At 36.2% G+C, this 26,592-nt stretch overlaps 1 protein-coding gene across 7 annotated transcripts in view; it reads right to left on the bottom strand.

Moving 5' to 3' along the window:
• Positions 1-26,592, bottom strand: part of DNM1L (dynamin 1 like) — a 54,994-nt gene that overhangs the window by 9,616 nt on the left and 18,786 nt on the right. For 4 of the 7 annotated variants that reach the window (XM_007117371.4, XM_007117367.4, XM_007117368.4 and 1 more), the window contains exons 2-11: positions 23,459-23,606; positions 18,364-18,410; positions 17,879-17,950; positions 16,306-16,392; positions 9,835-9,997; positions 7,265-7,385; positions 5,542-5,673; positions 4,187-4,393; positions 574-694; positions 188-343 (exon numbers count right to left, since the gene is read on the bottom strand). In XM_007117371.4, coding sequence (XP_007117433.1) covers positions 188-343; positions 574-694; positions 4,187-4,393; positions 5,542-5,673; positions 7,265-7,385; positions 9,835-9,997; positions 16,306-16,392; positions 17,879-17,950; positions 18,364-18,410; positions 23,459-23,606 — 1,254 coding nt within the window. Of the gene's footprint in view, positions 1-187; positions 344-573; positions 695-4,186; positions 4,394-5,541; positions 5,674-7,264; positions 7,386-9,834; positions 9,998-16,305; positions 16,393-17,878; positions 17,951-18,363; positions 18,411-19,880; positions 19,920-23,458; positions 23,607-26,592 lie in introns of all 7 variants that reach the window. The other 3 variants (XM_007117374.4, XM_007117373.3, XM_007117370.4) reach the window with 1 other exon arrangement.

The raw sequence follows: 26,592 nt of genomic DNA, 5'->3' as shown, positions 1-26,592 counted from the left end.
TAAATAATCACTGAAGTACTGAATCAGATTTGGAAGCTACATTTAACTATACTATTTCAAATCACTTTTAGATAAGGGAACTGCATTTTAACTTTTAGCCCATCTTCTATATTTCCTCCTTCCCCTTGAAATCACCACTTCATGTCTTTTACTACTTAATCTGAAACCTGTTACATTTCTCAATTACCTGTGTACTGTAATTGCTACAGTGCTGAATGATCCTTTGCATTTCTTCATGAACCAGTTCCACACAACGGAGGCTGGGCTCTTCCAGACGTTTGATTTGCCGTTTGACCAGTAACTCAAATGAAACTTCAGGCACAAACAAAGCAGGACGAGGACCCTAAAAAAATAAAACTATGAGCTCTTATTATAGCCACATATAATTTTGGTTCTTCCCTAAGTTTAAAATAAATCACGTTTTTGGTATTTTTCGTAAAAAAGCACTTCATAATTTCAAGAATGAGAGCAAAATAACAAAGTGTACAATTCATTAAAAAAAGATGAGTTATATGGATTAAAAAATAATCTTTAACCTCATTTCAAAAAATTCTAAAGGTTAAGCATACTCACAGTTGCATTTCTGATGGCAGTCAAAATGTCAATAGTGTTAAGGCCACCTAGTGGGTCAACAGATTCTAAGGTTCGCCCAAAAGTCTCATGGAAAATATAACATATTCTAGCACCACCGCATCTGAAAGGCAATGAAGTATATGACTTCTAGTATTACTAAAAGGGAGGAAGCTACAAGTTAGAAGTCTCTCTGTAGGCTTTAAGACTGTCTCAGATGAACAATCACACTTAGACCATTTCCATGTGTGCTCAACTCCATTATGAACCAGTTTCTCTAATTTTTTTAATGGGGAAAGGAGTCACTTCACAAAAGCCATTCACATATGCACGTACACACTGAGTAACTGTTCTTTCAGAAAATATCAGTTAACTAAGAACGACTAAACATTTTTCTCTGCCCTAGTTTTCTTCCACTAGACTATGAGCTCCTTAAAGATAAGAAACAATGTCTTAGTTCTATTTATTCACAATCTAGGGTAGAGATCAGCAAACTTTTTCTGTGAAAGGCCAGATTAATAAATACTTTAGACTTTTAACAACTCTGTCACAACTCGCCAATTCTGCCATTGAGCACAAAAGCAACCACAGACAGTATGTAAACAAATAAGCACAGCTATGTTCCAATAAAACTTATGCCCACTAAAATTTGAATTTTATATAATTTTCGCATTACGAAATATTCTTCTTTGAATTTTTTTCAACCATTTAAAAGTGCAGGGCTTCCCTGGTGGCGCAGTGGTCGAGAATCTGCCTGCCGATGCAGGGGACATGGGTTCGTGCCCCGGTCCGGGAACATCCCACATGCCGTGGAGCGGCTGGGCCCGTGAGCCATGGCCGCTGAGCCTGCGCGTCCGGAGCCTGTGCTCCGCAACGGGAGAGGCCACGACAGTGAGAGGCCCGCGTACCACAAAAAAACAAACAAAAAAACAAAATAAAAGTGCAAAAATCATTCTTAGTCAATGGGCTACATATAGTTTGCCTATCCCTGCTTTAAACAAATTAAATCTCTGGGCCTACATACTGGACACCTTGTGTTTCCTATCGTAATGACTAGAAACCCTGGTTATTTTATGTTTTCATTCAAGTCTAGTTGAAAATTTACAAATACATTTATATCTCCCCAAATCATCCCATCTTCTCTGTTTTCACTATCACTATTCACTACTTTCTTACAGTAGTCTAGGCAGAAGGTACCAACCTAACATTATGCTAAGTGAAATAAGCCAGACACAACCTTTTGTGTTGTGTCAAATATTGTATGATTCTCCTTATATGAAATATCTAGAACAAGGAAATTCATAGACAGAAAGTAAGTCAGAGGTTACCATGGGCTGGGGGAAGAGGGGAACACAGAGATATTGCTTATTTGGATACAAAGTTTCTGTTGGGATAATACAAAATTTTGTAAATAGATACTATTTGATGGTTGTACAATACTGTGAATATACTTAGTGCTACCTATTATACTTTAAAATAGTTAAAATTACCAATAACTGGTCTCTCTGCCTCCAACTTTTCCCTTCTCCAAATAGTTTCCATAATGACCAGAATATCCTTCTAAAATGGGTTACTCCTGTGACCAAAAGTGTTTTATTTTTTTATAGTAGAAAGTTCTTCAAATTCTGAAGATACTAGACTTTCCACAGTCTTGTTCTTAGACACCTTTCCTGCCTTACCTCCCGTTACATCCCGTCATTGTATATGCCATTCTCCAAATTCACCCTGCGTTAATCTTTGCTGTTCCAAAGCCTAAAATACCCTTCTACTTACTGCCTTCCCATATTCTATTCAGAACCCAACCCAAATGCATTCCTAACTGGAGCTCTCCCAATTCTTGAAAGAAATGAAAGTGGTCTCTCTTCAATGTTCTAATAAGGCTTGATTAGGTAATTACAAAGATATTGCTTAATTAACTACTTATAAAACTATATATGTTATGCACTTTTCTGGATATGTATTATATTTAATAAGAAGTATTTAATTAAAAATTATACTCCTTTTGCCACCTAATCAACCTTTGTGTTACCTTGACCTGCCTTACCCACTGAACTCTTTAAAGGTTTATCTTTAGTAATCTTTATTTCCCTTAATATGCATACATTAAAAACCATTCAGTAATTAGTTTGTTAAATATTCTATGGCATTAACTCACATAGAAGGCTACCTGGATCACATGAAAGTACATAGAACTTTATATACATACATACAAACACACAGACATGAAGTATGTGTATAATTGGAGAAATCTGAATAAGCTGTGTGGATTGCACCAATATCCATTTTCTTGCTTTTTATTGTACTACAGATATGCAAGATGTTAACGCTGGGGGAGATGGGGTGAAAGGTGAATGGGACCTCCCTGTACATTTATTTGCAACTTCCTATAAGTCTATAATTATTTTTCAAAATTAAAAGATTTTTTTAAAGGTGAGAGTTTAGAGAAATGGATATTCTTTTATATTGTTAGTAGTAAAACAATACAATCGGGCTTCCCTGGTAGTGCAGTGGTTAAGAATCTGCCTGCCAATGCAGGGGACACGGGTTCGAGCCCTGGTCCAGGAAGATCCCACATGCCGCGGAGCAACTAAGCCCATGCACCACAACTACTGAGCCTGCGCTCTAGAGCTCGTGAGCCACAACTACTGAAGCCCACACACCTAGAGCCCGTACTCTGCAACAAAAGAAGCCACCACAATGAGAAGCCCAGGCACCGCAACAAAGAGAAGCCCCCGCTCGCCACAACTAGAGAAAGCCTGCAAGCAGCAATGAAGACCCAACATAGCCAAAAAATAAACAAATAAAATCAATAAATTTATTTTAAAAAATACAATCTACTAATAGTATACCAATAATAACAGACTTTGAGGATGTTATATACCCTTTCATCTAATAATTCCACTTCTAGAAATTTAACCTAAGGGTTTACTTGGCTACATGGCCCAAAGATAGTCCATCACATTGTTTATATTTGTGTATAACTGAAAGCAAACTATCAATAGTAGGGGACTGGTTGAACAAATAAGAGTGTATGTCTAAAAAGTAAAATACTATGTAAATCTTAAGACTGAGAATACAAATATACAATTACTACTAGTTGTTTGTGACATGTTGATTTAAAGAAATGATTCCATAGCATCTGATTTTTAAAGATATGTATTACAGGCAGTTATATGTTTTATAGAAGCATAGAAAAATGTCTAGATTAATGCCCAAGTAACAGGAATTATTTCTTAATGATGGAATTAAAAGCAATTTTGTCCTATGTTTTACTCTTTTTCCTTATCTGCATTTTTGTATTTTTTCATGAACAATTGTATTGTGTGTATTAAAGAAACATTTTTTAATTATGAAAATTTTATAAATGCTTATCAATTAAAGTCTTGTTTTTAAAGAAAGGCTTGAAACTTTTACCGTGCTTTACATAATTTATAAAGCATTTTACATAGATATGAGACATTATCATTTCTACACAATGATATTCCTGTTTTACAGATAATAAATTACAATCAGATAATCTCAGAGTTAAGTCACTGTAACAAAAGATCTTTATCTTTTATCTTTAGCTAACCTATCAATCCAGGTAACCAAATCCATAGAGAAATTTCTTACTTACAGCTCTGAAGTTTCAATATATTTCGCAGTTCCTTCAATAGTGTTACAATATTCTGTGGCAAATTTGGTAATAAGCTGGAGTAAAGTAGCACTTTTATCATCCACAGGTTCACCATAGCTATTTAGAAGAGACTGATATTGAGCAGCTAGAACGTTTATTCTTGTTTTCAACTCTGGTAAGCAATCTCTGATGTGATGCATCAGTAGCCTAACAAAGGTTAGAAAGGAAGGATTTTAAAGTAATTGTGTATTTTGAAGACCCAGGCAGGTCAAATTTTAAAATGCAAATACCAGGGAAACCTGTCAATCTGTCCTAGTAGGAAATAATGCAATCTTAGACTAGAAGGTAAATATGTAGCCTGAAAAAAATGACATGAAGGAAACCATCTTAGTAAATGCTTTTTAAATGTGCCTTCAACCCATCAAATTGTAGCAACTGATAGAGAATCAAATATAAATTTAAAAAAAAATTTATATTATTGCAGTTACCTCAAAGAAAGTAAGCTACTCAATCCAATTCTACCTACATTATTTTGGTTTCCGACTTATCTTTTACAATGGGTACTCAGCATAGTGAAAATCAATCTTGTTAAGATACATATCCATCAGCCTTTAATTTATTTAGGGAATAAGCCAAAAGTAAAAGAAAATAGCTTTTACTTCAGTCATTTATAAATTATTTAGAAAGTTCTTCTAATCCCTCTGCCATCAGTGCATACTCAGAATTCAAGGTATATAGTTTACATTCTTTTTATGAATAGGAATAGAAGACATCCTAAATTAAGAATAGGTTATGTGGGCTTCCCTGGTGGCGCAGTGGTTGAGCGTCCGCCTGCCAATGCAGGGGACGCGGGTTCGTGCCCCGGTCCGGGAAGATCCCACATGCCGCGGAGCGGCTGGGCCTGTGAGCCATGGCCGCTGAGCCTGCGCATCCGGAGCCTGTGCCCCGCAACGGGAGAGGCCGCAACAGTGAGAGGCCCGCGTACCACAAAAAAAAAAAAAAAAAATAGATTATGTGAAAATTATAAATCTTATAATTTAGTTCCTGAAATACAAAATGGAAATGAAGTCATCTGCCATCTAGTTCTATCATCAAAAGTAAAATGACTGTCAAGAATTTCATGATTAAGGTATTTTAAAATTCACTTGAGCATTCCTAGACTACACAATGATTTAATGCCAACCACCTCAATAAAAATAAATACCTACATTATAAGAACCTACTATACAAGAAACAAAAAGTGAAATTTTACAGACAAGGACATTATAAAAATGTAAGGAACTGATAATCAAAGGTCTCAGACACCTATTGGCAACCCAGAAACATCTCATTTTCCAAAAGGTAAAAAATGTTACCTGTTTAAAGTCCTGGCAAGATACTTTGTTCCATTTCTGTTGGCCAGAGATGGGTATTTCTTTTGAAGGAAAGCATATTCATCACGGATTGAATCAGTTACACTCTTCTTATTATTAATATCTAGCTGGCTCCTAAGGTTGAAAAATAACAAAACTGTTCAACTAAAGTCAACTGTGGTACTAAGTACTCTGGATAGTGAGGATGATAATAATGATGATGATGATGATGGCACGAGGCACTGTCTATAATGCCTGACATGAATTGGTAATTCTCCCAATCAGTCTATGCAATAGGTATTATCCCATTTTATAGCAAAGTAACTAAGGCCCAGGGAGATTAACTAACTTACCCAAAGTCACATATTAAGTAGTTCAGCCAAGATTCAAACTGTGTGACTTTTAAGTAAGCAATGCCTGAATAATTTAGGCCTCATTATTACCATTAACTACAGTCAAAAGCAGTACTCTTAAGTAACAGGGATAAACAGGTGAAAATACATGTGTGTCTTAATCAACTGTATATTTTATCCATGGACAGGCAACTAAATTGAAGAGTAGCCATCTACAAATACAACAGTTTTATACCACCTGCTTGCCTGAAAAGAGATAATAGGATTTTTTTAAAAAAAGAGTAGGGGTGAGGGAGAAGGACATGTGATTAGAAGCAGACAACTGTAAAGACATCCCTTAGTAACATTTTCATTTTAAAAGGTCTGAGACCAAAGATGTTAGGAGCCATTTAAACCCACATTATATCTAGTTTGTAGATGAACTAGGAGTAGAACCCAGATCTCATGACAATTTCACTGCTTCCTATTTTATAAAGGCTTTGGACTTAGATCTTCATTTGAATCTGGCTCTGCTTTCACCAGCCATGTGACTTTGGTAAATGTATAACTTAAGTTTTCTGATTATAAAACAGACCAATATACATATCTCACAGGGACGTTGTAAGGGTTCAAAGAGATACCCTTACAAATTTCTCACAGTAGGGCATCTAAAACTTAAGTAGACACTCAACTGTAGTTAGTTTCCTTTCCACAATTTTTAATTTCACCTACTTATAATTAGGATACCTTTAATAAAATTTCTCCAAGTCACCTCCTGGCAATTACATAGAATCACTAATGCTAGGGGTTAAATCGATCTGTTAAAATACTACCACCTTAAGAACTCTTGACTGGGTGTAAACTAAATAATACGTTTTTTTATCCAGTGCCCTCCTCATACATAACGTTAATAGACAGGGATTTTTTAAGCCTAGCCATTAAATTTTCTTCCATTTTGTGGCACTGCTTACTTTAGAAACACTTTCTATTTAAAAATATCTACAGGAGGGCTTCCCTGGTGGCGCGGTGGTTGAGAGTCCGCCTGCCGATGCAGGGGACACGGGTTCGTGCCCTGGTCCGGGAAGATCCCACATGCCGCGGAGCGGCTGGGCCCGTGAGCCCTGGCCGCTGAGCCTGCGCGTCCGGAGACTGTGCTCCGCAACGGGAGAGGCCACAGCAGTGAGAGGCCCACGTACCGCAAAAAAAAAAAAAAAAAATCTACAGGAGGCTTTAGTGAATCTCTTCCTTTAGAGCAATGAATTCTTTAGCAATACCAAGATTATAGTAAAAGGGGAAAACGTAGGGACACTATCACATTTCAGACTGATTCAAAAAATTCAGATTTGCTTTGAAATGAGAATGCTGCAATTCTTATCCCATTCTTGATTGCTAACCTGTTAACTATTCCAATTATTCCCAGTTTGACTGGTATAACCCTTCCCATCAATACATCCATGGCATCAGTACCCGCATCCATGAGATCAAGTTTAGTGATTACAGCTAGGGTTCTGCGACCTGGTAAATGCAAAAAAGAAAAGAAATGACCCATTAAATTAAGCTATTAAGTATTAATAAAGGAAAATCCTAATCTATATCCCACCTAACATTACCGTTGCCATCATTTTGGTAATGTTTTTCTAAACTTTGCTTACAAATACTTTTTTAAAACTTTTAATCATCATGTTTAATTTTTAAAATTTTTCACATGTAATTTTTTATTAGTTCTTCAGGCTAACTTTTTTATTAGCATTTTAAAAATTTGTTTAAAATTCACTTACGCCTAGTGAGTGAATTTTTGCAGAGCACAAATTCACGAATTTTTTTTTTTTTTTTTTTTTTTTTTCTCATTACAATTTATTCTTTCTTTCTGCCCACACCTTGCCATCTCTTGCCACATAACCAGCCCACCCAACACTGTCTTGGGTTCAGGGCTGCTTCACAGAGGTACACAGTTCCACTGGTTCCAATCACAGGGCATGGGACATGATGCAGACTGTGACTAATTTTCTGTATGATTTTGTTGGCTCTGTATGGTTATATACGGGGAAGACGAGTTTGTCCAGAGCCTGGGTGTGGACAAACAACATATGGGAGACAAGACCCTGGCACCGGTACTCAGGCAGGGTGACCCCCAACCTCACTTCTCCCGTCTAGTCCATCAGGGACCAGGACACAGGGGTCCCCTCAGGCCCCAGCAGGCAGAAGGTGGGGAAGGCCCGGATACAGCGCTCAATGAATCGCTGGCTCCTCTCATTGCCACCAAAATGCCAGAATTTATTCACCATGCCAGCGTGGATAGGATCCAGGGATGAGAGTTTAAACATCTCTTGGTTAATGGCTTTTTTTCAGTTCTATGAGTTTTGACAAATGCAATGTCACCACTACCTCAAAACAAAACAGTTCCATTGCCCCCAACCCCCACCAAAATTTCCTTGTACTATCCCATTCCTAGTTTTGTCTTTTCCAGAATGCTATATAAATGGAATCATATACATAGCCTTTTGAGTCTGGCTTCTTTCACTTGGCATAATGCTTGTGAGAGTCATCTATTTTGTTGCATATATCAATAATTCATTCCTTTTTATTGCTGAGCAGTATTCCATGGTATGGACACACTATAGTCTAGTTATTCATTCCCCATTTGAGAAACATCTGTGTTGTTCTCAGTTTTAGGAGATTAAGAATAAAGCTACTATAGATATTTGCATACAGGTTTTTTATACGAACATAGGTTTTCATTTAACATCGGTAAATAACCTAGGAGAGGAATTACAGATTTAACTGTTTAAGAAACTGAGAAACTGCTTCCCAAAGTGGCTATACCATTCCCACCAGCAATGTATGAGAGTTCCAGCTGCTCTGCATAATGTCCAATTTGACATATGGCATTTTTCAATTAGAAGCATTTTTGTATTTTGGCCCAAGTCTACAAAATCATCCTTTTTAATGATTCCATATTCTATTATTATCTTATCATTCCTACTGTAGGCCATATATTGATTCTAATTTTTTATAAATAATACTGGATTGGATTATTTCCTTATACTATATTACTAGATTAAGATTACTAGATCAAAAGTATGATTATATTTATGGCTCAAGGGTCAGTTTAAAATAGAATTAATGTATATAAAATGCCTAACAGTTTACTTTATATAATAAAAATAAAATTTAGATAAACATTTTGATATAGTTTATCTTTTAATCTAAAATGAACATTAATTACTCATATAATAAGTTTCTTAAAAACTTGAAATAAAAAGTTTAAGAAATGACCCCGTTTATAGGAATTTTAATTAGCAGTCTTAGCACTAACATTTCCTACCAAATTTTTATTTTAAATTTTTATTCAAAGTAGGAAATAAGAAACATGACACTGCCCACAGACCCTCAATACTCAGATGAAAAAAAAAATGGCTCCTGTATGTAGCAAAGCATACATTTATTAGCAGCAACAATAATTTACAATCTGGCATCTTATATAAGATGCACACTGCAGCATTAGTCAGGTATCATATACTGACTCACAGTATGAACTATATTTCAAAGAATCCCCTCTGCCTTGAACCTCTGCAGAATGTAGATACCATAATTATCTACCATACTATAATAGTCTACAGTGATTACCTACCATGACAGTTATTCTTATAAATCAGCCATTCAAAAACCTAAATCATTTTATTTATACAAAACAAACTCTTTTTGCGAAGCCATCTTATTTTAAAATCATTAGGTAATCATTACAAATATGGACATCATGTGAAGTATTTTTGCCTAGTCTGTACAGCAATTTATCCATTTCCATCAAAATTTCTAGTTGATAATATAAGTAAAATAGAAAAGCATTATTTTTTAAATGTGTATTAACAGCTAGAGATATTCTTTTTAAAAATAAAAACTCCTCTCGAGGGTAGATTTACCACGTTAACCAAGCATCTCATTAAAAATTAACATCTGTCCTTACCATCTGGATCTACCTCTCTTGAAATTTTAAGTGCCTCTGATGTTGCCATATCTGTATTAGCAGCAGTGACAGCGAGGATGATGGAATTTGGATTACTGATGAACCGAAGAATGAGCTCTCTGATTTGAAGCTCAATATCCTTAGGTTGATCGCCTACAGGCACCTGGACCAAAAAGAGATGATCAAGGAACTAGTAATAAAAATCAACTCAGCTTTTTTTTCCCCCATTTAATCCAAAGAATATAGATATTACTCCATTTACAGATAATTAAAATGAAATTATATACTACAGTATATATGAATTTGGTAATACGTAAAAGTCTCAAAATGTAATCTTGCAAATATCAAAAGTCTACCATGTTAAGGATTGGTCAATATTAATTGCCTAGAGACAAATTCATTCATTCACTCAATTAGCAAGTATTTACTGGCAACCTTTATTTCAGGCACTGTTCTACATACCAGATTATATCACAGTAGTGAATAAGAAAAAGACCAAAATTTCTGCCTTCACTGAGCTTTAGTGATGAGAAGCAGATAATAAACGCATATATACATAGTATCTAGGTGGCGGTAGGGCTATGGAAAAAATAAAGGCGAACAGGGGCTTCCCTGGTGGCGCAGTGGTTGAGAGAGCGCCTGCCGATGCAGGGGACACGGGTTTGTGCCCCGGTCCGGGAGGATCCCACATGCCGCGGAGCGGCTGGGCCCGTGATCCATGGCCGCTGAGCCTGCATGTCCGGAGCCTGTGCTCCGCAACGGGAGAGGCCACAACAGTGACAGGCCCGCGTACCGCAAAGAAAATAAAAATTAAAATAAAATAAAATAAAGGCGAACAGGAGGCTAAGGAATACTTAGTTAAAGCTTATACTTTTAGGGACTTCCCTGGTGGTCCAGTGGCTAAGACTCTGCGCTCCCAATGCAGGAGACCCAGATTTTATCCCTGGTCAGGTAACTAGATCCCACAGGCCGCAACTAGAAGATCCTGCATGCCGCAACTAAGACCCGATGCAGCCAAATAAATAAATATTAAAGAAAAAAAAGCTTATACTTTTAAATTATTATTTTAAACGGGATTATGCTTTTAAATTGAGGAATCAGGGGAGACCTCACCCAGATAATGACATTTGAGAGAATGACCACAAACTGAAAGAGGTAAGGGAGAGGTACAAGCAGATACCTGGGGGAAGAACATTCCAGTAAAGTGAACAAAATGGCAGAAGCCTGCAGCAGAAGGAGCTAGAAGAGTAACAGACACAGATCAAGTAGATACTTTAGATCTCTTTAAGAACTTAAGCTTTTACTCTGAGTGAAGTGGGAAGCCACTACAAAGATTCTGAGCCAAGGAATGACACAATCTAATTTTCACTTTAATAATATCACTCTGGCTGCTTAGTTAATAAATTATGAGGAAGACCTCTTAGGAGACTATGGTGGTAATCCAGCTGAGATGATAGTAGCTAGCTCAGGATGGTAGCTATGAATTTGTAAGACGTGACAGAGTTCCAGATATACAGGCACACCTTGTTTTATTGCACTTTGCAGATATTGCATTTCTTACAAATTGAAGGTTCGTGGCAACCCTGTGAGAAGGAAGTCTATTGGCACTAATTTTTCCAACAGCATTTGCTCGCTCTGTGTCTCTATATCACATTTTAATAATTCTTGAAATATTTCAAACCCTCCACCAGCAGAAAGATGACGTATGACTCACTGAACATTCAGATGATGGTTAGCATTTTTCAGCAATAAAGTATTTTTAATTAAGGTATGTACATTGCTTTTTTAGACATAGTGCTATTACACACCTAACAGACCAAAGTACTGTTGACCCTTGAAAAACACAGTGTTGGGGGCTTCCCTGGTGGCGCAGTGGTTGCGGGTCCGCCTGCCGATGCAGGGGAACCGGGTTCGCGCCCCGGTCCGGGAGGATCCCACATGCCGCAGAGCGGCTGGGCCCGTGAGCCATGGCCGCTGAGCCTGCACGTCCGGAGCCTGTGCTCCGCAACGGGAGAGGCCACGGCAGAGGGAGGCCCGCATACCAAAAAAAAAAAAAAAAAAAAAAAAAAAAGAAAAACACAGTGTTGGGGCACTGACCCCCTCAGGTAGTTGAAAATATGCTTTTGACTCCCCCAAAATTTAACTACGAATAGCCTCCTGTTGACTGGAAGCCTTACCAACAACAGGCAATTAACACACATTTTATATGTTATATGTATTATATACTGTATTCTTACAATAAGTAAGCTAAAGAAAATGTTAATAAGAAAATCATAAGGAAGAGAAAATACATTTACAATACTGTACTCTATCAATATTTTATATCATCTGTTTACAAGATAAATCTTCTGTCAGTACCTACATCAATATTGTCTTATATGATAACAAAACACTGTAGATGTTATATGTTATTACTGACACTAGATATCAAAAATGAAAAGATAACGTAAAGAAATTCATATTTATTTACATATATAACAATTCACGCATTGATAACAAAGAAGCAGCAATATGATTGCTTTATGGTAGCCTAGTGTAATCGATATGATTGCTTCACAGTAGCCTAGCCTATACACTAATGAGTGAATCGTTATAAAATTTTTATAGCATACAGTGTTAAAGTCATATTCATAATACAGTATGGAAACCACTTACCTGTGATGATAGGCTGATACGCAGTTTCTCCAATTACAAAAGAAAGGCATACTGCATGGTAATATAATTCTTTGAAAGCAAAGTTATAAAACAGTAAGAAAACACATTATTAATTTTACATTAAATATCACTCACCTTATACCTATTTAAATACAGGCTATCCATTTCAATACAAGTCTTGTACATGATGTTCTACATAATGAGTACTTAAGCAATGATGACAAAAAGGACACAAAAACACACAGTTCTTTTTTTTTTTTTAAAGGAACTAATTTTTTTTTAAATTTATTTATTTTTGGTTGCATTGGGTCTTTGTTGATGTGAGCGGGCTTGCTCTAGTTGCGGCGAGCGGGGGCTACTCTTCGTTGCGGTGCGCGGGCTTCTCATTGCGGTGGCTTCTCTTGTTGCGGAGCATGGGCTCTAGGCACACAGGCTTCAGTAGTTGTGGCACGCGGGCTCAGTAGTTGTGGCTCGCAGGCTCTAGAGTGCAGTCTCAGTAGTTGTGGCACGCAGGCTTAGTTGCTCCACGGCATGTGGGATCTTCCCAGACCAGGGCTAGAACCCATGTCCCCTGCATTGGCATGTGGATTCTTAACCACTGCGCCACCAGGGAAGCCCTCTCATACAGTTCTTGCCATACAGTTACTAGATTTCACAAGAAGACACACACATATACAACAGAACTCTATGGCATGATGATTATTTGCTATTCATTAAGTAGAAGTGGATCATCCGCATCGTCTCCATGTGAAGTAGATGGAAGAAGAGGAGGATCTGGTCTTGCTGTGTCAGGAGTGGTAGAGGCAGAAAAAGCAGAGGAGGCAGAAGGGGAGGCAGGAGAGGCAGGCACACTCAGTGTACCTTGACGGAAATACATCATAATTTCTGCCTGACTCTTGTTTTTTCACTCTAAAAATGTTTCTATATGGTGCCAATCCTTCTTCCACCAAGTCAAAATCAGTCTTGAATAATTGGAACTCTTTGACAGATCGTGTAATGTCAATTTGTTTTCGGGCACTGACTGCTTCTTTTACATCTTCTTCCTCATGATCTGGCACTGTTTCAGAAGTACTCATTTCCATCAAGTCATCTTCTGTTAATTCCTCCCATGCACTGTCTACTTTAGCTCTTGAATTTCTACAAGATTCATATCTTGAAACCCTACACCCACCCACCCACTTTTTTTTTTTGGACATGTCCACAGTCTCTTTCAGGATTTCCTTGATTGGCTCTGTCGTAAATCCTGAAGTCTTACACAACATCTGGACACAGCTTTCTCCAGCAGGAATTTACTATTTCAGACTTAACGCCTTTCATGGCTTTTTCAATAACAACATCTTCAATAGTGTAATCCTCCCAGACTTTCATGATGTTCTCTCTAACAGGGTTCTCCTCCATAGTATTGACAATCCTTTCCATAGAGTTCCATGTGTAATGAGCCTTAAAGGTCCATATGACCCCCTGATTTAGAGGGTGAATAAGAGACATTGTGTGTCCCGCACACCACAAAAAAAAAAAAAAAAAACATTGTGTTTGGAGACAAGTAGACCACTTCAACACCTGTGGCCAGGGGTATTGTCTAATACCAAAAGAACTTTAAAAGGCAGTCCCTTACTGGAAAGGTACTTCCTGCTTCAGGGACAAAGCATTGATGGAACCAATCCAGGAAAAGGGTTCTCTTTGTCCAGGCCTTCTTTTGGGGCAACCAAAAGACTGACAGCTGTTGTTTCTCTTTTGCCTTCAAGGCTTGGGGGTTAGCAGCTTAATAGATAAGGGCAGTCCTGATCATAAACCCAACTGCATTTGCACAAAACGGTAGAGCTGGCCTATCCCTTCCTTCCTTACATCCTGGTGCCTGCTTCTCTTCCTTACTAATAAATGTCCTTTGTGGCATTTTTTTCCAGAATAGGGCACTTTCATCTGCATTAAAAACCTGTTCAGGCAGATATCCTTTCTCCTTAATGATTTTCTTAATAGCATCTGAGAACTTGTCTGCTGCCTCCTGTTATCCTGACATTTTTTAAGCCAAACCTCTTTCTGAAATTATCAAACTATCCTTTGTTGGCAATAAATTATACAGCTTGAGATCCTTCACCTTCCTTTTTCTTTAAGTTGTCATATGTTGACTTTGCTTTTTCTCAAATAATGTTATAGTCTATAGGTATGCCTTTCCTACAGCAATCCAGCACCCACATAAAAGCTGAAATTTCAATACAAGATATAAAGGCATTGCACATAAAGTGCAAGGTTTTCATGCCTTCTGGCATAGCTGCAGCACTGCCTTCATGAATTTCCTTTTCTTTTTTTTACAATGGTTCTTAAGCTGGATTCATTTATCTTGAAATGGTGGCCAACTGCAGACCTCAATCTACAGTGCATATCAAGCAATTCAACTTTTTCTTGTAACATCATGACTTTTCACAGCTTCTTGGGAGCACTTCCAGCATCACTAGTGGCACTTCATATGCGTCTCATGGTGTTATTCAAGGTTTACGGTATTACACTAAACATGATGAAAAATATGCAAGAACCACAAGAGATCACCTTTTACCATGATTTACTGGAGAGGTGAACTACTCAAGCAGAGATGATTAGCATCACACGGCATTTTAACAGGCTATTCACAACACTTGAGCTCAGCACAACAGCAACAGAAGGTGGCTATGAAATTATTACAGTAGTACAGTATGTACTACAGTTCATCTTATGCAGTTATGATTAAATACTGCATCTTTACATTTGTTTACATTTCTTTCTGCTTCAAATGGCACCATGTACAGTCTGTGTGTGCATAGGTTTTGATAAATTTTAACTTTTTATAATAGATCTGTATGTTAATTTTTATTAATTTTTTCAGTATTTCTAGGCTATGCAGTTGTCTGCAAGTTTTTTCAAATTGTCACAAATCTCCAAAAAAATTTTCCAATATATTTATTGAAAAAAATCCACATATAAGTGGACCCATGCAGTTCAAACCCTTGTTCAAGGGTTGACTGTATAGTATAAACATAACTTTTATATGCACTGGATAAACAAAAAATTTGTGATTTGCTTTATTGCGATATTCACTTTATTGCAATATTCACTTTATTGTGGTTGTCTGGAACCAAACCTGCAATATCTCCAAGGTATGCCTGTATTTTAAAGGTAAGGAGAGCTAGAGGATTTGCTGACAGAGAAAGTAGGGTGTAGGATAAGAAGTGTCAAGGATGACTACAAACTTTTTGGCTAAGCAACTGGTAGAAAAGAGTTGCCATTTATTGAGATGGAGGAGACTGTAGAAAGATCAAGTCAGGTTGAGGGACAGATCAGGCATTTGGTATTAGACACATCAAGTTTGAAATGCCTATTAGACATCTGAAGTGTGTATGTCAAGTAGACAGTTGGATATACAAGATGAATATACAAGTCTGGAGATATCTGAGTGTTGTCAGCATATAGACACTCATATTTAAAGTCATAAGACTGGATGAAATCATCAAGAGGTTAGGTGTACCCCTTTGACAAGAGGTCCAAAAACTTAGCTTTGGGGCACTCACTGTTTAGACATTGAGAAGGTAAGAAACCAGCAAAAGAGACTGAGAAGGAGTGACCAGTAAGATCAGAAATAATCCTCTAGAGTGTGGTATCCTGGAAGCAGAGTAAAGAAAGTGTTTCAAGGAGAAAGAAGGGCTCAATTATGTCAAATGCTGCTAATAGATCAAGGTAGTTGCAAAAAAAAAGTTGATTAATCCATATGAGGTTAAGGAAAAACTACATTTGTTCAAGTGAAAACAAACATGACCATACCCACAATGAGTAACAACTATTCTTTACCTTAGTCATTCCTGGCAAATCCACAAGTGTCAGATTGACAACATTGGGTGAAAAAATCTTAAGATGAATTGGTTCAGGGCTTACTCCCTAAAAATAAGTTTTAAAATATCATATTAAAATCACATTAAAATTTCAATGAATAAAAATGCTAAAGTAAACCTCATTTTAAGTATTATACATTAGATGCTTTTAAATATTAAATAAACCATGATTTCCAAAACACTTCAACAATCAAAACCCGATGAAACACATAGGAAATAAGGCAGCTAGCCACAGGTTATAATCCCATCCAACCTTATACTATTAATATACACAATTTATTTCCCCTATATTATTTCATATTCTTTTCTCTGGATTCTCAGCAGATAACGTTTCTTAAATATGTTTAATAGACTTAGTGCTGAACAAAAGAATAATGTATCACTATCCAAATTTATGAAGTTCTTGAGTTCAGGGAGTGAGACATAGGTAACAAGTTATCCAAATCAGGGAAGTATGGCGCCAGCAGCAGTAACTGAAAGGTAACCTGCACAGAGATCCATAATAAACAAAGCTTAGTCAATCACTAAAACAGACACAAATATCCTGAATAGGCATAAAGAAATTAACATGGCTCCAAAAATGCCTTTTTGTCAGGAAAAACCTCTCCAGTACAGCATCCGGCAGATAAAAGGACTCAATAAATATTTTTTTAATATTAGTACTTAGCTAAGGTCCACTTGTGGGATTAAATGTACCCATACAAGAATGGAGGTAACAAAAGGGAAGGGAACAGAAAAGTAGTAAGAATAAAGAAAGAAGAGAGAGAAAACAGAAGCATTTAAGGGAGTGAGTGATAGTGCCTGGTGTCAAAATTAATCGTATCTTAGACACCTAATTTACTTTAAATTCTCAGAATCTGAGAAGACAATTCAGTCATTAACATTACTTTTCATTTTCACTGGAAAAAAAAAAAACCCTTAATTTCCCTCTGTTTGCTTTCATAAGTAAATCTGGCCTTACTCAGGTAAGAAAAAGAGCTCTTCAAAATACTTCGATCGGGGCTTTCCTGGTGGCGCAGTGGTTGCGCGTCCGCCTGCCGATGCAGGGGAACCAGGTTCGCGCCCCGGTCTGGGAGGATCCCACGTGCCGCGGAGCGGCTGGCCCCGTGAGCCATGGCCGCCGAGCCTGCGCGTCCGGAGCCTGTGCTCCGCAACGGGAGAGGCCACAGCAGAGGGAGGCCCGCGTACCGCAAAAAATAAAAAATAAAAATAAAAAATAAAAAATAAAAATACATCGATCTTGTAAGTTATATATTGCTTCTTAAATTAGAATACAGTCAATCCAGCAGAAAAAGATAACACTGTAGGAAGTATTAAATTAAAAAGTTACATAATAAAGTGATATATACATCTCAAGATCAAGAATAAACACCTAAATGAATATCTGATAGCATATAAAAACTCTAAGAAACAAAAGTATTAAATAAAGTTTTATTATATTTGGGAAAATACTCCATTAGTTTAAAGATCAGAATACTCTCGATGATATATTTACCGATGGTTATAATTTCCAGCTCTAAAGAGATGCCTACCTTATTATTTCCTGAAATCCTTTCTGTTTCATTTTCAATTTCTTGTCGAATTTCATCAAAATCTGTGTAAAGCTAAAAATTATTGAAACAAAAAACACAGTATTCAAAATAATATTAAAAGTTCTTAAGCGGGGTTTGATAAATTTCAAGGATGTCTATGGATCTGCTTCAGAGAATTAGTAAACAAACTCTAATATACACATATATTTTTCTGAGCCAAAGAGTCATAGTTGAGTTTTTCAAAGCTGCCTGAGCCCACAACAGTTAAGAGTCTCCAAATTAGAGAGAACAGGGCTCAACTTAAATGTTTTCCAAATAAACTACTATGGTTAGAAATGTTAAGATAAGATTTATTTTATAAGGAACAGCTGCTTCAAGATAACAATGCTACATTGCCAATCATAAGAAACTAAATTATCAACTACTTGTACCAAAAAAAAATGTTTTCAACATGCTACTTCTTCACCATATTCTTGTATAATTACCTTATTTTTGGTGTGAAGAAATTTACCCCATTCTTCTGCTTCAACCCCTGGAAAAAGAAAAACTCCATTTATTGGAAACTATGGAAATTACTTTTTATCTTTATTTAGGAATTCAAAAAGGCAGTACAATATTATTTGTTCCTATTTTGCCATTAACTACAAGTTAACTTATATTTTAAAATCTGCTAAATTATTACTCTCACATTTTAAAAATTGTACCAGGTATTTCAGAAACGACTAATTTCAGAGCTGCTCACAGGTCTTCCCACTATTTGAAATCTAGATTTTAATAAATAAAACTCTTTACCTCTCCTCATATTATAGTAAAATATATATACTTTATTTTTAAATATCTTACACATAAAAAGCAGTTTATCTGATGAAAATACTCAAGCTAATGGCTAAAAGAAGAAAACTTATGAGTCATACTGAATAATAATGCAAAAAGCATATATAATAGATTTACACATAACTCATAAAAATTTGCAATATGTGAATGAAACAGCTAACTTTTCATTCTGTTTTGTCGTTTTTATTTTAATTTGGTTTCTTGTCGGTAACCCATAAAGTCACAATTTGTCGTTACTTTAAAAAGCTCTCTCAGTAGTGTGAAGCTACTCCATAATTTATATGCACTTTCAACGTGATTTTCCCCCCCAGGAACAAGATTATGTTCTCCCTTGGAATTGAATGTAGGTAAGAAATGAAATGGCATGGGGTGGGGGGAACCTGGCATATGCCCTGTATGGAGTTGCTACTCGCCAGTAGTTTCCAATAATAGGTCTGTTCCTCTTGCACTTGCTGAAAAAAGGAAAAATTATTCACTGCAGGTACTGTTTTGAGTGGTCTGAGACTTGGAGAACAAATTTTGTTCTGATTTTTCCAGAGAAGCTAGAAATGCTTAATTGTAGAAAGGTAAACTAACTTTGCCTCCCCCAAGCACAGCTATTCTGCTTTTGCCAAATTCAGAGTTTTAAATGTCTTAATTATTAAGTTTATGAATAACACATATCAGCCACCTGAGATCTAAATAAAAATGACTGTAAGATATTCAAATAAGTATTTACTGAGGAAAAGGTGGATCAATTTCTTTGGTGGGATAAAGGTAAATAAACTGGATCCTTTTTGCAAGTAAAATGCTCACCTACTTGAAGCTTAGTACCTTCTTCCAAGAAGTCTCATTGGAGGACTGGAGTAATCTAGATGAATAGAACTCAGAGGCAGGTACTATATACCAAAGGGGTGTTCTTAATTTACCTTATCATATAGAAGAGGCCTGGCTTCACAAGCATGTTTTTAAAAATAAAAATAAAATAAATTACATTCACCACCAAAAAAAGCCTGCATTCTGATGCAATGCCAAAAGGTAACAAGAACCACTAACACCTGCAATCAATCAATGTAGATAGGCAAATAAAAATGGAAGAAAAAAAATGCACACAGCCTGTAAGAGTACAAAAGCACACATGCAGGCATAATAGGAAAAGAAGGGCCAAAAACAAATGGATAAAGGAAACCTTTAGAAAGGTGTCTTGAGTTTTTCCATGTAGCAGGGTCTGTAGTTAAAGAGAAACAGCACAGAATGATAAGTTTAGTGCTTATCCCTAATATTTCAAACCTTTCTAAAAAATCAAGTGTGCAAAAAACCTGAACACATTTCAAATGCCAGTTCAAATGCATTCAATTATTCCAAATTTACAACTATAAAACTTCCATTACAATTAGTTATAATTAGAGGGATGTATATAATATTTTAAATGACATAAATGAAGTATACAGTGTGCCATAATTTATTTTTATTTTCGATTACACCTAATTATATCACCTCTGGTTTCTAATTCTAACAAAATGGATTATAATTAATTTACTATTCAAAAATTTGTCTTAGATATCTGATAACTATGGGTAAAGATAAATTTCCTAGTGGAAAAAAATCTACAAAACATATCAAACACATCTTTCAAAACCTTGAAAGTAAATATGAAAGTATTTACCAATTGAGCTTTCTAAGGGATTATTTTCTTTGAAATATATATTGAATTTAACAGAACACCACAGAAACAGTTTTGGTCTTTAGTCAGCATGCTACTTTTGGATTTAGTCTACAAGGAGATCTGAGGAAAATTTGATTTATTTCTTACAAATATATGAAAGGTAATCATAGAGTTCAAAGTTCAAACTAAACCACCATCTCACTTGAAAACAGTTTTTGTTTTTAATAAGATTTTATCAGAAAATTCTTTTACATTGGCAGAAGTGGGGGGCAAGATGAGAAATACTATAAATCTATATATTGACACCTCAATTATCCTATGTAGTTGGCAGAATGAGGGATCTCATGTTAAATAAATTTTCCTGATCATTGAATTATACATAGTAATACTTAAATAGTTTAGCCAGTTTTGATGGACCTATATTTAAAATGGATTATACTGCTCCATGTCGTGTTAGAATCCACTGCTCTTAAACTTACCTATTAATGGTAACTTATGCCTTTGTTACATAATAAAGCCCTTTGAGGCCACAAATCCCTATACAAAATGGTTAGAGACTGACTTTTTCTTTTTTTGAAGTTCTCCTGTCTTTATGTTTTCCTCCCTTTTCTCCTGTACGGTTGCCAGGCTATCAGGTAGTTCATACTCTTCTGGCTGTCTCCTGCTTCACTGTTTCTAATCTCCTCTAGGGTAGAATGATTTGTGGTAAGGTAGAACTGTTTATCCTAAGGATATATAGGCTCTGATGAGAAGTTAAAGAACTATTCTAGTTATTAATAAGATACATGACATTTAGTACTCAAAATTTACAAAATCTATTTTGTGTTCTGGGTGGCTGAGTTGTCATTTTAAGTGAGGTTTTATGTTTTTTAATATAAAAAATAAGCACTAAGCTTGGGGGGAAAAAATATATATATATATAGGTAAAGTTATGCAGATTTACTGACCAACCACCAAGAAGAGACATAAACAAAACAGAGTGGACATACAAACAAAGAGATACCAAGGAAATGACACATCTATAGCTGAAATGTACACCCCTTCCAGAAACACTGCCCACATCTGCAAATAGTTTCTAAGAGACAGGATATCATCTGCCCTTTTCAAGGTGACTGAAGAAAATGAAGAGTTAAAAGAAACAGACTTAACACCATACAGTTTCTTGAAGTCTTAGTTTAAGGTATTTGGTAAAATTGATGATGTTAGTGAGAATGAAATTTTTAAAGACTTATTCTATACATTTGAAGCTGGACTATAAATTAGTCCTAAATGATTAAATTCAAGGTTCAGAATTTCAATAATAAAGAAATATTACAGAAAAGCAAAGCGATGAATAATATACCAAGAAGCTACCTAATGTAATTAAAAGACTCCTACATATCCTCTGGCAGTCTATCCAAAAATATTTATCATTATATCATTATATGTTAACTACAACTTCATTAACTTGCTTTAGTGATTAACCTTCTGTAGTCATTGTAGATGCTCATGACAGGTCTTTTTTTTTTCCCCTTTAAAAAAAAAACACATCAAGCTATCACAACAATGCTCCTATAATAAGTAAAGGAAAAGATCAGATACAGAAATTAAAGTAACTTCAATTGCATCAAATTATCATCCTATCTTAGATTAGAATATAAGAAACAGAATGAAACTTCATTGAAAACAGATCTCTGCAGAATGAGAAACAAACATGGTACTCTGCTGCAAATGCAATTTAATACTTAGAACATTTTATAGACTTTTATAAATAAGACAAAATGTGAACCAAACACTGAAGATTAAACATATTACTCTCATCAAACATTCGAAACCTCACTAATGTAAAAGTATGATTAATAGAGGATACATATTTAATAGGCAATTTAAAACATGATAATAAAGATAGTGTGTCTTAAAATATTTTCAGTTTAACCAAAGAAGAACTGCTATAAAGGATGGTACATATTTTCTTATCATGATACTCCACGTTTACTATTTGGGTGAGGGAGGAATCTAAAAAGTATGTGCTATATAGGTAAGCCTTAGCAAGAGAAGGATAGTAAAAAAAAATAATAATAATTAGGGACCTCCCTGGCAGTCCAGTGGTTAAGACACCATGCCTCCACTGCAGGGAGCACAGGTTCGATCCCTGGTCGAGGAACTAAGATACCTCATGCCACACGGAGTGGCAAAAATAATAATATATATTTTTTAAAAGCTCTTTCTAAAAATAATATTCAGGGCTTCCCTGGTGGCACAGTGGTTGAGAGTCCGCCTGCCGATGCAGGGAACACGGGTTCGTGCCCCGGTCCAGAAAGATCCCACATGCCGCAGAGCGGCTAAGCCCGTGAGCCATGGCCGCTGAGCCTACGCGTCTGGAGCCTGTGCTCCGCAACGGGAGAGGCCACAACAGTGAGAGGCCCGCATACCACAAAAAATAATAATAATATTCATCTTAGATTGAAGGGCCAAAGATTCAAAATTAGCAGACACATGGCAAGACCAGAAAAGGGAAGGTAAGATAACATTGCCATGCTGAAAAGCTAAATCATTTTAATTTTATTTAAAAGTAAATCTTTAAACTAGAATCTAAAATATTTAAATTCTAGGGACTTCCCTGGTGGTCCAGTGGTTAAGACACCACGCTTCCACTACAGGGGGTGCAGGTTCGATCCCTGGTCGGGGAACTAAGATCCCGCGGGCCGCATGGTGTGGCAAAAAAAAGAAAATATTTAAATTCTAAAACAAAGTGAAAAAGCAAAAACATTGTTTTAAACACAAGGAAAAAAAGTTTAAAACACTCCAAAAGACACAAAAACTTTTAAAAATAACTGATTCTCGTTTACCAAGTAGCTCACTAGATCCTCCACTAAATAGCATTAACAACAGTTTACTAAACTGAATTACCAAAAAGGTTCTCTTTCAAACAAGTTGACTCACGGTCCTCAAAAACAACAAAAATTACTCTTTTTTTACATGAGAAAAGACGCATACCACTTTTCTTCACAAGACTTCTGATTTTGCTACAGCCACTAATTTCTAATTAGCTCATATCTTTTGAACATTGAACCAAAAATGAAGAATTTTTAAATAATTTATGTTCCAATTCTAAAATTTACCATTTTCTTCTCCTGTCGTTTTTCGTTTATCTTCGGGTGAAACATGGACTAGCTGCAGAATGAGAGGTCTCCGGGTGACAATACCAGTGCCTCTGGGAAGCAGGTCCCTCCCCACTAGGCTTTCTAGCACTGAGCTCTTTCCACTGCTCTGAAAACGGAATACACAAAAGCAAAATGAGTTTCTTAACAGATTTTTTTGTAAGACTATGCTATATAATTACTTAAAAAAAATTATTGCCAAGTCTTTTAAAATGAAAGTTTAGTTATATTTTCTATTATATGATCTTTATTTCTTTAAAATAAAAAAGTACAAAAAGAGAAAATATATACCCTAGTGCAAAATCAATTAGTTATGTGGTAATAATATCTATGATTATTTCATGGGATATATAAAAATTTATAACTCAAAAAAAAAGAGACAATATAAAAGCCCCAATTCCCCATAATTTTCCTACCTTTTCTGATACTCTCAACCATATATTATTATGTATTTTCAAAACCTATATAATATTGGTATACATAAAATCATGCCCAGAATATGTAGATATTTTACTTTAAATGGGATAGTAGTACTATGAGTATTTTTCTCTAACCCACTTTTATTTTTAATATAACAATCAGGGATATCATTCCATATCAATATATTTACTTCTGTGCTTAATAGTTAAATAGTATTCTGTATGTAAAACCAAACCCCAACTGATGGACATTTAAAATGGTCTTTGCCACTATTAACAATGCTGCAATGAACATACTTTGTACATATAACCTTACTTATCCTATTACCTCATTAGATTTACTTAGTTCATTAAATGAAACTGCTGTGATTAAAGAGCATACAGATTTCATGCATTCAGATACTACCAGACTGCACACTACAAGATGGGAGGCACCAAGCTATGCTTCATGTTCAATCTTCTGCATCCCCATCAGCATTGGGCATTACCACTTTTTTGAGTCTTTGCTACTTTTTTTTGATAGATAAACACTGACAGTTCATTTAAATTTGCATTTCTTTATTATTCAGTCTAGTATCACTTTGTTTAAGGGCCTTTTGTATTTCTCCTTCAGTGATTTGCTTGTTCAAATGCTGGTATATTATGTGTCTTATTAGTTTATAAAGATCTTTATCCATATAAGTATTTATTTTCTGTTGTTTTGAATATTTTCCCCCAACTTTTTATTTTGAAAATTTCAAAGCCACAAGAGTTGCAAGAATATTAACAGTGAATACCCATATACCATAACAAAAGTACCATATACCTTAACTAATTATTAGTATTTTGACACATTTGCTTTATGTCTCTTCTTACACACATATTTTCTTTTCTTTTGCTGTCCCTTTTGAGAGTTGGTTAATATGTCAAGACATTTCATCCCTAAATATAGTGGCATATCTCTAAGAATAAGGGCATTCTACTATATAACCACACTACAATGATCACATTGAGGAAATTTAACATAGACACAATACTAATAAACAGTATATAATCAAATAACATATAAACTTGTCTCTATTATACATTTTTATATTATACATAAATGTTTACAAATTTGCTATTTTTTTCAACTTTGTAATTCATATTTTTCTGTAACAGAATATGTTTTCCTTACTGTATTTTTTCTTAGTCAAAACTAGTACATCTTCTAATTTCATACTTTCTACAAAAGCAAAAACCCTAAACTCATCTACTGTATCAGAAAGGGTCTACAAGAAATAGATGGCCCATTCAAGTTAGAATAATTTAAGGAGAGTTTATTTACAAGTGGACTATTTACAATGTTTTGGAACAGGGGGATCACAAGGGATAGTGCAATAACGTGGGCTGGTAATGACAGAGCAGCTCTTATCACTCACAAGCTCCAACAGATGGATGAGAACTTGCAGACAGCCAGCCTAAGGCACCTACACATAGGAAGTAAGCCAGAGGAATAAATACCCAGACTTTAGTCTCCTCCTTTCTCTAAGTCCTGCCAAGGCTCCCCATTTCCAAACCCAATAGGCAGAGGACGTAGGGCCTCATTCCTGTTGTCCAGAAAGGTCCCCTATGATGGGGAAAAGTAATGTTGAGTGGATAAGCAGGGTCAAATTTAAGATTATGTGGCACATCCGGTTTTGCTAGGTTTTGGAGTCCAGGTTTACCCCTCTCATAAGTAAAATGGGTGCTTCCCCCACGCTTTTCTGTACTCTAAAATAATTTAAACAACACGGAAGGGGGACCTTCAAGATGGCAGAGGAGTAAGACATGGAGATAAGCTTCCTCCCCACAAATACATCAAAAATACATCTACATGTGGAACAACTCCTATAGAACACCTACTAAACGCTGGCAGAGGACCACAAAGGCAAGAAAATCCCCACGTACCTAGCCACGTGGCTGACAGGGTCTTGGTGCTCCAGCCTGGTGTCAGGCCTGAGCCTCCGAGGTGGGAGTTCAGGACATTGGACCAACAGAGACCACCCAACCCCATGTAATATCAATCTGTGAGAGATCTCCCAGAGATCTCTGTCTCAACGCAAAGACCCAGCTCCACCCAACGGCCAGTAAGCTCCAATGCTGGATGCCCCATGACAAACAACTAGCAAGACAAGAACACAACCCCACCCATTAGCACACAGGCTGCCTAAAATCATACTAAGTTCACAGACACCCCAAAACACACCACCAGACGTGGACCTGCCCACCAGAAAGACAAGATCCAGCGCCACCGACCAGACCACAGGCACCAGGCCCCTACACCAGGAAGCCTAAACAAGCCTCTAAACCAACCTCACCCAAAGAAGGCAGACACCAAAACAACGGGAAATACGAACCTGCAGCCTGCGATAAGAGGACCACAAAAACAGTAAACTAAGCAAAATAGGAGGTAAAGAAACACGGAGCGGATGAAGGAGCAAGGTAAAAACCCAGCAGACCAAACAAATGAAGAGGAAATAGGCAGTCTACCTAAAACAGAATTCAGAGAATGATGGTAAAGATATCCAAAATCTTGGAAAGAGAATGGAGAAAATAAAAGAAACGTTTAACAAGGACCTAGAAGAACTAAAGAGCAAAAAAACAATGATGAACAACACAATAAATGAAACTGAAAATTCTCTAGAAGGAATCAATAGCAGAATAACTGAGGCAAAG

The sequence above is a fragment of the Physeter macrocephalus genome, chromosome 6 (assembly GCF_002837175.3).
Source record: "Physeter macrocephalus isolate SW-GA chromosome 6, ASM283717v5, whole genome shotgun sequence".
NCBI classification, from domain to species: domain Eukaryota; kingdom Metazoa; phylum Chordata; class Mammalia; order Artiodactyla; family Physeteridae; genus Physeter; species Physeter macrocephalus.
This window is presented reverse-complemented; position numbering and strand designations above follow the sequence as displayed.